We start from the raw sequence: 12,859 nt of genomic DNA, 5'->3' as shown, positions 1-12,859 counted from the left end.
AATCATAAAACCATAAACCCAAAAACCCAAAAACTCTAAACCCTAAAACCCTAAACCCTAAAATCCTAAATTCTAAAACTTTAAACCTTAAAGCCTAAAACCCCAAAACCGTAGAACCCTAAAACCCTATAACCTTAGACCCTAAACCATAAACTCTAAACCCTAAACCCGAAACTTGAAACCCAAAACCCTTAACCCCATACCCCAAACCCCAAACCCGAAACCCTAAACCCTTAAATCTTAAACCCCATAAATTGTATTGACAAATTAGCTCTATTGTATTAATAAAAATATGCAATGAGTACTATTGTATTGTTACTAAATTCTCGGTGTTTAATCTCGTTGTTTTGTCATTACAATAATTATAGTTTGCAAACAAAATTCAATCAAGTTTTTTCTATTGTAATACTACATAATTTACTATATTGTATAATACTCATTGCACATTTATAACATTAAATTCACTTTATCGTTCGAATAAATTTCACTATACAATAGAGCATTTAAATGATCTCGTAATTATTAAGATTAAGTATTAAATTCATCGTAAGATTAATAATAAACTCCCCTTGTTAGCACTAAGTTCATTTTATTAGTACTAAATATGCTTCGTTAGTACTAATTTATATATATATATATATTAAATTCATAAATAATTTATTTTATATAAATATACATATACATTATATAGATGTATGCACATTATTTATAAATATAAATTATATGTATGTATGCATTATATATTAAATAATATATTATTATATTAATACACACATTATATATATAGATTTACATGTATATTAATATTAATTTTATTATGATATTAATATTAAATGCATTTTATTAATAGTAATTTTTTGTGTGTTATTTATGTATAACAAATATGAAGTGAGGCACAGTGGTGGAACCAAGGGAGGGCCATGCCCCCCCCCCCCCCCCCCCACACACACACACAAATTTTTTATTTCCCCCCCCCATAAAAATGGTGGATCCGGAGTTTGGCCACCCCTAAAAAAAAAACTTGGTTCCGCCCCTAAAGTGAGGGTCATCTCTATGCAAAAATTTACCATGAATTGATACATTATATAATAAGTCTAGATATGAATTAATACATTATATAATATAAATTTACAAATTTATATATTCAAGCCCTTAAATTCATGAATTAAATGAGAGATAGTAAATCATTTGTTTGAAAGACGAATAGATTAATAAGAATACATAATCCATGCATCTAATATCAATGGATCTTAAGTTAAGCCCTTCTCCCTTGATTAGAGATCCAAAGATTAAGGAGATATTAGGGATCTCAAACCCATGGTTCTCAAATATGCAGCTTGATAGAACCCTGATTTTGAGGTAGGTCCCACACTAAATCACACACCCTAGATAAAAAATACAGGGTAACCAAACACCCGTTATTCTTTCTTGACTGATCTGGCAAATTGTCGTATTTTTTATTTTTTATTTATTTAAGAAATAACTAAAAATAACTTAAACTTATTAAAAAATAAAAAATAAAGACTTCAAGTTTCGCATCAGCTTGTATCGTTTCGGTCATGGACCGATACAATGCATATGGCCCGATACGCACGAAACGATATTGGTAACATTGGTTATCAGTTACAAAACGAGAACAAAAAGAGAGAAATCTGAGGGACAGAAAAAATGTAAATCATGGAGTTAATTTTGGAAAGAAAATACGAATGTGAGGATATTTTTTGTAATTACTTAGTATTATGAAAATCATTGCAATTTATTTTTTGAAATAGGTAGTTGAAGTAATTATTGTTATTGGACATGTGTAATAAAATTTCAGAAACGTGAAGCCCGTTTTAGGTTTTTGCTCAAAATAATGGGCGTCTAAATGTTAGTTTCCATGGCATACAAAAGGCCAGCAGGGCGGCGTCATACGCTTCACCAGATTGCGGAGAAGAGGAACAAGACGTAACGCTCTCTCCCCTTCGTCCGCCCCGCGCAGAGAGAGCAAAGAAGGAATCACAGGCTAAGCCCGGCGACCATGCTCCGAAAATTGCTCTCTTTCTCGTCGAGATCGAAGGCACTGGGAAGACCAAGCACCAACTTCTCCAATTCCGCTCTTCTATCCGGGACTCGACAAACTTCAGAAGGGTTGCGCTCAGTTCCCTCTTTCATCAGGCATCCAATCCGTCATTCTTCTTGGTTCACCGGAGTTTCCCTTCATATCTCAAATTCTCGAGGCTTTGCCACTGAATCGGATCGAGAATCGCTTGAATACGACGTAGTGATCGTCGGAGCAGGGCCTGCGGGGCTATCGGCCGCAATCCGTTTGAAGCAATTGTGCCAAGAGAAGAACAAAGATTTGTCTGTTTGCGTTCTGGAGAAGGGTGCTCAAGTTGGTATGTGGTGTCCCATTTTTCTTTTATTTAGTGAAAATTTTGAAGGTTCTTACTGCAAGAATGAAAATGAAGCACACCCAGTTATCGGTTTTTGCTGTTATTGTTGTATTAGTCGATAGAAGTTGGCTTCTGTGCGTGGTGTTTATATATTCTCACATGCGATAGAGCAGTTCATAGTTGCATAACAGTTACTGGTTAGTGGGTGTTTTTCCATGGTAGTTGGATTCTCGATGCTCTTTAACGTCCTTAATCCTTGGTCACTGACATGGTGACTATCATAGAATATGGAACTTTTTGATTACGACTTCGTTCTTAGGATTACAAATATGAGTAGACATTCACACCACTACTCGCTTGAGTCTGTGCATAGGTGCACGGTGCACCTGTATTTTGATTATGGGTACATACATGCTTTGTATTCCACACAGACACACAAACATGTGCCCGGGCATGCAAGCAGATGCTGCAGTTTTTGTACTCATATATATGCATTGTTAAATAGATATAGATACACAACCAGCATTGCGATGTATTTAGGATGTTTAGCTTTGGAATGCAAAGAGGAAGAATTGGCCAAGGTTGTACTTGTTTTTGTTGCACCCACATGAGTTAAACAGTGAATAGAACTGGAAAATGTGAATTTTCTTCTATTACTCACTAAGGTACATGCCTACAAAATTTTCTCTCCACAATCGTTGGCAATTTAAAACAGATCCTATTCGAATTGGCAACCATGCTTGGGCATTATTTATTTATTTTTATTCTTGTGACTAATGCCACCTCCTTGTATTCCACTAAATACTGTGGTGTTCTTTTTTCTTGTGAAAAAATAGAGAGGAAAAAAAAAGAATGAAAGGAAAATTTAGTTTCCTTCTTAGCTGTTTCTTGCATGCAAATGCTTGCAGGTGCTCATATCATATCTGGAAATGTTTTTGAGCCTAAGGCCTTGGATGAACTTCTCCCGAACTGGAGAGAAGAAGGGGTATGATTTTTTAGTCACTTAACCTTAATGTTCATTTCTTTTTCATTAAATTTTTTACTTTATGTTAAAGTTTTATGTCGCAACCTGGAAACAGTTTCCTACTGTAAATGTATAAATTATAAATCCTTGACCCTATAGCCATTTCTCTTTCATTTTCTTTATCCTTACATGAGTTCTTATGTCACATCCTCTGCAAAGGAGCTTCAAACTTGCATGACAGACCATTATTTGGGCAAAATCGTAGATGGAGGGATGAGGTTTCTTTATCCCTCTAATTCTGGTATGCCAACCTATGTTGTCAAAAGCGCGCCTAGGCGCTGGGCGCCATGGAGGTCGACTAGTCGACCCACCTAGGTCCCCAAACTATGAAAATATTAATATATATATATATATTCAAATTTTCTTCTTCTTCCATTTTCTCATTGTTTCCCCTTGTTTTTCTTCTTTTCCTCTTTCTCCTCTTCTTCCTCTTCTTCTTCTTCCTCCTCTTTTTTTCTTCATTTTATCTAGTTTTTGCCTGCCTAGGTGCCGCCTAGGCCTTTTTGAAGGGCCACCGCCTAGCGCTTTTGACAACCTAGATGCCAACCTATAAATTTTTTTTAACATAAGTGTGGAAATAATGAATCATTTTTTTTATACAAGAGAGTGAGGGATCATTTTGAAGCTATTGCACTTTTGTCTTGAGATTTTTATGATATTGAAGGTTTGTATCATGCTACTTGTCTATATCATGAAATCTATTGATAATATATATTAATATGTGTGTGCATACTCACTTTAAGGATCCCAAGTTTTTAAAAGTGGGGTTTGATGACGCCTCTCAATGCGAGGGACAGTTTCAGCCTTCAATCTCCTTCACACATCATGCCTCAAGCATTCTAATCCTCCCTGAATATCTTTGGACTGTTCCCAAATCAGACGCAACCACGGAGAGGCACACATGATGTCAGGGCTGCAAGACAACATGATGCTTCAATGATGGTTTTAGGGATTTCATATACAACAGTGGTTGTTCCCCACGTTTGTCTGAATGGTACAATTTGGATGACATATCCTCATAAGGGTTGACCAAGACATGACTCTTCTGCAATAATGGGTACAATAAAGAGAAAAAGAAAAGGACTACTAACACCCTACAATAAATGCAGAATTTGAAATGTTGATTTCACAGTATGAATAAGTATTTGTTATTCTTTTGAGAATCTTCAGCAATATGTGCATATATGAGCTGATTGTCTGTGGATTCTCTTTCATGTGGAGTCTGCAATATACAATCAATGGTATAACTTGAACAATGTTGTTGATGCTTGACAGCAGATGGTTAACAACCCTTAGTATGAGTACTTAGATTCAGAAGCCTACTCTTTTAATAAGCAATTACTATTTTCTCCTCCACAAAAAAATTTCTTTTCCTATCTTTCTCTTTGATGGAGTCAGAATATTGCTTCAGATGGCTTAGATGGTGCAATGGATAAACCATAGTTGGCTTTCTTAGGACTTGGTGTTGGATTGGCCAAAGTCATCTAGGTGACTTGGACAAGTCAGCTAGGTGACTCAGGCAAGTCAAGTTTTTTTTTATATATATTTTTATTAAATAAATCATAAATATAAATACAATTCGTGGAACCCAAACTTAAAAAAAAAACGTAAAGTGTGTTAGTTTTATATGTTAAGTATCATAATATGTATAATAAAAGTTAAGTGTGCAGATATAATAAATGTGTCATCTACACACACACACGTGTATGTATATATGTACATATGAGACAAGCATAAGCAGGCAAAGTATGACTTCACTGAATCGGTTGAGACAATTGTGACACTTAATTGTCTTGGCTGATTCTTGTTTGACTTGGCAGAGTTTGGTCCCTAACTGAGTCACCCTAATTCTTGAGTTGCTTAGGGGCCTATTGAATTCAACCTAGGCGAGTCATAAGTTGATTTGACTTGCTCGAGTTTGTCAACCATGGAGGAAGCCATGCTGTCTAAGTCTCTCCATCCTGAATGTGGAATAGACTAAATATTTTTGGCACATCTTGAGGAATTGGTCAACTGCAATTCCATTTGGTGGCATATTTTCATGTGCATACATCTTTCATTTCCTTTTCAAAGAAATCAGAACTTATCACCAATAAAAGGATACAAGGAAGATATAGGAATATAACGGGTAAGCATGGGAAATCTGTTCTCCTACCTCAACTTAGCTTTGAGTTAACTGATAACTTCATTGTATCAAGTGATTGAGGTATGGTTGAAGTACAGATATGTAGGCCTCTTTTTGTTTTGAAATAACTGTAGGAGGTAGAGGATTGGTATGAAGGTTGGAACTTTTCTTCTAAGCCAAACATACAAGAAAAGGGCATTTACTAACCATGCGCATACCTTGCCAGTGTTGTCTCTTTTCCTAAATCCAAATTCCTGAATTTTTAAGACAACTTTCTTCCTATTCAACAATTTATTCAGTACATGCCTTCACAATTAGTGACTGCACTCTTGTCACATTGCTTATAATGCTTTATTGCCTTAAAGTAAATTGTGAGTATCACATCAAACAGCAAGAAGGTGACCCATTTGTTGGTTGTTCATAGTTACAGTTCGCTTTAATGAGCAGCCTTTTAAAAGATCTCATTCTCGGATCATGTCCTCCAGTCCAAATGACTTAATGTGAGGCAGTTTCCACCAAGTAGGGTTCTGTAGTTATAACTTAGTTGAGAATGGTCTAGCCACTGCTCTTCATAAATATATTTCACCCTGGCTAGCATTATGGAGGAAAATATGTATACTAAAGCTCAGTGGGCTGAGTCTGCAAAGCCATTGTCAATAAAGCGTCTTCTAATACCTGCCCACATAATTTCAAGGTGCCCGTACGAAGAACCTCAGTATTTCTATTGTCACGTGTAACTGGTTAAAGGCTGGAAGATATCTCCATAGCTACCTGAAGCAAAAGTAAAGAAGGTAGCTAGGACCCTACATTAGCCTGAATTCTTTTACTAAATGTTTCTGTTACTTTGTCCCACATTTACTTCGTCTTGAAATTCATTCATGAAAGTTTATCCTGATGCCATCATCATACCTCATCTTCATGTTGATTGGATACTCATGCACATAAATTCAAAATAATGTCTGTCTTTTCAGTTAATCAACATAGGATTGATCTAAGTATTATTGGAATTTCTTTGACGCTTATGTGAAATTTTCTCTTTTGTTTAATCTTCTTCTTCTTGTTCCTTTTGTGGAACATAAAACACACATTTTTTGCAGGCCCCTATTGAAGTACCTGTTTCTTCTGACAAGTTTTGTTTATTGACCAAAGACCGTGCTATATATCTTCCGTCTCCTTTCAAAAATCAAGGGAATTATGTGATAAGGTCGGTCTTTTTGTTGTTACACTAGCAGAAAGGTTGAATCTTTCTTGGTTTTGGTTTCATGTAAAGGTCTTTCTTTTTTACTGTTTTTATTTTATAGCTGATTAATTGGATGTGGTGCACTGCTAATTTCTGTGGTATTTTGCTATCATCTTGCTGCATTTTGGTGTATATCATGACTTGGAGATTCCAATTTGGAATTCCCTGTTCTGATTTCTCGTGAACCCATTTTCCAACTATTTGTTTGCAAGTTTACCATTTTCTCGAGTTTATTCTATCAAAGATGCTAAATTGTGCTTAAAATTCATGAATCAGTTTGAGTCAGTTTGTGCACTGGATGGGAATGAAAGCCGAAGAATTGGGTGTTGAGATATATCCAGGTTTTGCTGCGAGCGAGGTACTTAGTAACTTTTAGGTACTAATGAACTTTTTATTTTGTTCATATTTATACCTTATCTCTTTTGCTCTTTTTCTTCCCTTAAGGTTTTATATGATGAATATCATAAAGTTGTTGGCATTGGAACTAATGACATGGGTGTGGCCAAAGATGGTTCCAAAAGGGAAAATTTTCAGCGTGGTGTTGAATTGAAAGGTTGGTGCTTGTCAGTCTTTTGTACAATTCCTCATTTTCAAGCAAATACTGTATTACTGTCTATAGATTTGACTGGGAGCCATTTTGATCCCAAGTTGTGCTGTGGAATGCTTTTGAAGTGATAGTGTATTCGTTATTAACTTATTATTATATTTTGTGTAGTATTTGATGCACCTTTTGGTCTTTTGGTGGTAAATTTCTTCTGATATCCATGCCTTTAAGGCAAATGTGTCATGATACTCCAGTTGTCAAATATGCTTTCTCAAAGGGATTTCTTGTCATCTTCCTTATCTTACACTGATGCTGATTGGGGTGGTGACATTTAGATAATCTACTATTAGACATCATTAGTTCTAGGGATTTTTCTTATTCATGATCATGTAAGAAGCAACAAACAGTTACTTTCATCCATTGAGGTTGAATGTGGATCAATGACAACTACACCTGAAGTTTTGTGGTTGAGGCATGCACTAGTGGATATTGGAACTAATTTGAACCAATCTACAATTACTGTATGATAAGAGAGTTTTACAGATATTGACAACAGGCATACATTTCATAAATGAGGTATGGATATTTAGATGGATCATCTAATGTATGATGTGAAGATCTTTAAGGAGTTGCATCTTACCATCTTTCTCTTATAGTTGTTAAAATGTAAAATACATATTTATATAATAATAATAATATTATTATTATTATATAAATTTGTATATATTTTATATATATTTTTTCTTTTAACTATCTAGTTCATTTTGAACTAGATAGTTTGCTTTTGGTCAAGTTCCAGTTGGAACTTGACCAAGCATCTAGCTGTTGGAACTAGTCCAACAGCTAGAATTCTAGCCGTTGGAACTAGTTCCAATGGCTAAGAGGAGAGCTCCTTATGAGCTCTTCTCCTTTTCTCTTATAAATAGGGGTGCATCCCCCTTTGTAAAATTACTCACTAAAAATGCTTTTTAAGCATTTGTTCTCATAAATAAAGCTTGTCATTTATTTCTTGTTTTTTCCATTTATACCCTTTTTTGGGTCTTGTATAAAGTATCTTTTAGATACTTTCTTTTGAGCGATTCAAGTGTATTCGTGGAAGACTACCATTTCATTACATGGTATCAGAGCTATAGAATTGTTAGATTTTGAAAAGCTTCTGCCTCAATTTTCGTGCTTCTTGTGCAAAGGTGTTTTACCACTTTGTTCTTACAAAAAGTGTTTTGTCACTTGGAAAGAAGTGTTTTATCACTTGCCGAAAAGGTGTTTTACTACTTATCTATCAGCTACAAGAGGATTCATTTGGAGAGGACTTGAACAACATTGTATTGTATTTCTTCCTTCTTGTTTCTCTACTCCTTTCTTTTTCTCTCATCTATCTTTCTACTTTACACTCTTGTAAAAGATGGATAATCATGATAGAGTCATCATCATTCCCATGAAATTGAATGATACTAATTATGTGATGTGGGCTTCAATTATGAAGCACCACATATGGAGGAAAGGTTTATGGAGAATCGTGGACGGTTTTGATTCAGAACCCAAACTATCCCTCACCAAGAAAGAGGGTGATAAGGATGTTCCTCTAACGGAAGAGGATCAAGGCTCTAGCCTCATATGAAAAGAAATGGAAAGAGTGAAGGATGGGACATGCTAAAATAATGTCATGGCTTATTAATAGCGTAGACATTAAAAAATATTCTAGCCTTGCTAAGTTTGAACATGCCGATAAGGCATGGGAATACCTTAGAAATATGTATTTCTTTAAAGATATTGCACATGTGTGCAATCTCCAAGAGAAAGTTCGGACGATGACTCAAAGTGACAAATCTATCCGTGAATATTATAATGAGTTATCCGAACTTTGAGAAGAATTGACTCTCTTAGAGCCAAAATGACAGTGCCGAGGACATCGAGCTTCGCAAAAAACAACTCGATATGAAACACTTTTACAAATTTGTAAATGGATTAAGGCCGAAATTTGAATCCACCAAATCGACTCTTCTTCATCGTGGTAAAATCCCTACTATTGTGAATACTATTAAAGAACTAACTATGGAGGAAAACCGTCTTAGAAAGATTACTCCAAAGGTTGATGATGATTCTGTTTTAGCTGTGTCTAGACCAGAAAATCATACTTGCACTTATAGGCCGCCTCATTTTGGGAGACAGAGTGGTGAGTTTGACAAAAGAAAAGTTATTTGTCACCACTGTCATGAACCGGGGCACTATTGACCTCAATGTCCGAAGCTAAAAAAGAGAGACGAAAAGGGGGTTGCATCTATTGAAACCGAGCCAAAAGATCAAGATACACCTGTTTCCATGGCTCAATTGATGGAGATTCTTCAACCTCTTCTCAAAGGGGTATCCTCTTCAACTGAAGCCTCAACTGGAGCGACAATTCCATCTGTATCCGGTCCAAGCAACTTCCCTTGGACCCCAAATGATAAATGTTTGTCCTAATGTCTTAAAAATAACTCAAGTATATCAAAAGTCTTTACAACAGATGGAACATCTCTTAAAATAAAAGGAGTAGGATGTGATTCCAAAAAGGGGCGAGAAACAGGCTGAGACTGACTGGGTCAGTCGTGATTCCAGAAAGAAACAGGAAACATATGTAGGATGAAAAGAATGAAACTGACTAGGTCAGTCGTGAATCCAAAGAAAGGAAAACAAGAACAGCCGTACCTTTTTTTTTGATTTTCAGACTTTGGAAGAGGAAATAGAGGAGAAAAGGATCTTCAGACGTGCCTTTTTGAATCGACCCCAGTTTCAGCTGAAGCGTGGCTCTGATACCATGTTAGTTTTGTAACCTGCAGTTCGTTCCACGTTGGAGAGCTGCAAAACAGAGAGAGATAGAGAAAGGGAGAGAGAGGTTTGGGGAAAACCGATACCCTGCTGTACATGGGTCGGCTGCTGTGTATTCCTTTATGTTAACATGAGATTACAAACAAAATTAGGGTACTAGAATACCCTTTTTACAATAATCAATATTACATAATGCCATTAATGAAGAAGTGGGTGTCACGGGTCTGGATCTTCAGATCCATGACCCGTAACCAGAGAAAACACTTCTTTTTAACACTGACTACGAAGAAACCTTTGCCCTTGTGGCTCGCATGACTACTGTTAGAACTTTAATTACCTTGGCTTCTATTAAAAAATAGCCAATGCTTCAAATGGATGTCAAAAATGCTTTCTTAAATGAGAGTCTCGTTTAAGAAGTCTACATGGACGCTCCGCCTGGTATTTGTATCCTTAAGGGCAAAACTCTTCGTCTTGAGAAGGCCCTTTATGGCCTCAAATATGCTCTAAAAGCTTGTTATGACAGATTTAGTCATGTTATGACTAATATTGGATTTCACTTTTGCTTGACTGACACTGCTTTGTTTATTAAGAAATCTGATGCAGGTATCATCATTCTTCTTCTTTATCTAGATGATATGATCATCACTGGTGACGACAAACAAGGAGTTGCCAATATCAAAACTCTTCTTAAAACTCATTTTGAAATGTCTGACTTAGGATTATTGAGATATTTTTTAGGAATTAAAGTTGCTTATTCCCCTTGTGGATACTTAATGTCTCAATCTAAATTTGCCCTTGATATTGTTTCCAGGTCGGGCATTACAGACGATAAGAAGGTGGACACCCCTGAAGTGGTCAATGTTAAAATGAAAATTGATGATGGAGAGCATCTTGATGTTCCTACTCCATTTAGACAGTTTGTTGGAGCACTTTCTTATCTCTCCATTACTCGGTCAAACATTGCATATGCTGTACACACAGCTGGCCAGTTTCAGCATGCTCCCACTTATGTTCACATGAGAGCGGTTTTACGTATTATTAGATATTTAAAGAGCTCTCTCTCACGAGGACTCTTCTTGTCTGCATCATCCTCATTAGATCTAATTGCTTATACTGATGCTGATTGGGGATGTGATCTTAATAATAGGCATTCAACCATTGGTTTCTATGTGTTTTTAGGTGAATCTCTAATATTGTGGAGGTGCAAGAAGCAACAAAAGGTTTCTTTTTCTTTCACTGAAGCTAAATATAGAGCCATGCCAACCACTACAATGAAAGTCGTATGGCTCAGGCAACTGCTTGTTGATATGGAAGCTGAAGCAACACAAGCTTCATGAATGTGTTGTGACAACAAGAGTGCAATCTACATTGCAAGCAACCGGACGTTCCATGAACGCATCAAACACATTGAGATGGATTGTCACTATGTAAGAGATGAGTACTTTCATGGAACAATTGATCTGCCATATGTTACGTCAGAATACCAGTTAGCAGACTTCTTCACCAAACCTCTTGCGGCTCCTCGATTTCACTTATTCTTAGACAAACTTTTGCTCATTGTACCGTAAGTTTGAAGAGGAGTGTTAAAATGTAAAATACATATTTATATAATAATAATAATATATTATTATTATATAAATTTGTATATATTTTTTCTTTTTTGTCTTTTAACTATCTAGTTCATTTTGAACTAGATAGTTTGCTTTTGGAACTTGAACAAGCATCTAGCTGTTGGAACTAGTCCAACGGCTAGAATTCTAGCCGTTGGAATTAGTTCCAATGGCTAAGAGGAGAGCTCCTTATGAGCTCTTCTCCTTTTCTCTTATAAATAGGGGTGCATCCCCCTTTGTAAAATTAATCACTAAAATTGCTTTTTAAGCATTTGTTCTCATAAATAAATCTGGTCATTTATTTCTTGTTTTTCCATTTATACCTTTTTTTTGGGTCTTGTATAAAGTATCTTTTAGATACTTTCTTTTGAGAGATTCAAGTGCATTCGTGGAAGACTACCATTTCATTATAATAGTATCATATTGGTGACTTCTTCTTGTGATCATTTTCATCTTTATGATTTCGCTTTGTATTTGACAAGAGCTCGGCTGTTCAACCTTGATCTGCGGGAGTCTTTTATATTAAAAAAATCATAAATTGCATCTCGGTATTGTTGTTTAAATAGGTCATAGAAGGAAAGTTCTGTCCTTTATCATTTCTATAGGGGCTTAATGTTGTAGAGTCGTTGACTCGTGGTTTGACTAATTTATGTATAGCCCTATATTTCTCTAGTTTTCCCAGACATTATGAGTTTGTGACCATTGTATTTCTTAGCATATAAAGCAATTTCTCAAGGCGATAAGATACTAGGTATTTGGTCTTGCAGTAATTTCTGTCTATCATAAAAAAACCACCATTACTTGACTGATAAGATCTCAAGGCAAGCAGTGATCACATATGGCACGCGCCTTCCATTCCACAGAGGTCTAAAGAAGTCATGAAAGGCGGCAATGGAGAACAAGATCCAGATCATTAAACTAGGTAAAATCGTAAATCTCAGCAAGGATTTTTAATATGTGGCTTTTCTTAAAAAATCTTTTGAAAATCTTGGAAATTCTAAAAATTTAAAAAAAAAATAGTAAAAGAAAAACTATGAAATAATATGTTTTTTAGTCTTAAGAAAATATAAAGAAAGGATAGTATTTTTTTTAAGATATAAAAGAAACCATAAGGTATACTTAAGTATATAAAAAGG

General features: G+C 35.6%; 1 protein-coding gene across 5 annotated transcripts in view; it reads left to right on the top strand.

Annotated features, from left to right (window-relative positions):
• The first annotated feature begins 1,918 nt into the window (after positions 1 to 1,918).
• ETFQO (electron-transfer flavoprotein:ubiquinone oxidoreductase) overlaps positions 1,919 to 12,859 on the top strand; it is a 71,121-nt gene continuing 60,180 nt past the window's right edge. For 3 of the 5 annotated variants that reach the window (XR_016434453.1, XR_016434454.1, XM_090018104.1), the window contains exons 1-5: positions 1,920 to 2,378; positions 3,284 to 3,360; positions 6,622 to 6,728; positions 7,041 to 7,122; positions 7,209 to 7,317. Coding sequence is in view for 3 of the 5 variants with exons in the window: in XM_090018104.1 (XP_089874230.1) it covers positions 2,021 to 2,378; positions 3,284 to 3,360; positions 6,622 to 6,728; positions 7,041 to 7,122; positions 7,209 to 7,317 (733 nt within the window). In the remaining 2 variants the exon portion in view is untranslated. Of the gene's footprint in view, positions 2,379 to 3,283; positions 3,361 to 6,621; positions 6,729 to 7,040; positions 7,123 to 7,208; positions 7,318 to 12,859 lie in introns of all 5 variants that reach the window. The other 2 variants (XM_090018103.1, XM_090018105.1) reach the window with 2 other exon arrangements.

Source organism: Nuphar pumila, chromosome 9 (genome assembly GCF_984573655.1).
Source record: "Nuphar pumila chromosome 9, dmNupPumi1.hap1.1, whole genome shotgun sequence".
NCBI lineage: Eukaryota > Viridiplantae > Streptophyta > Magnoliopsida > Nymphaeales > Nymphaeaceae > Nuphar > Nuphar pumila.
Note: the sequence above shows the minus strand (reverse complement) of the source record. Positions and strands in the feature narration are given on the sequence as shown.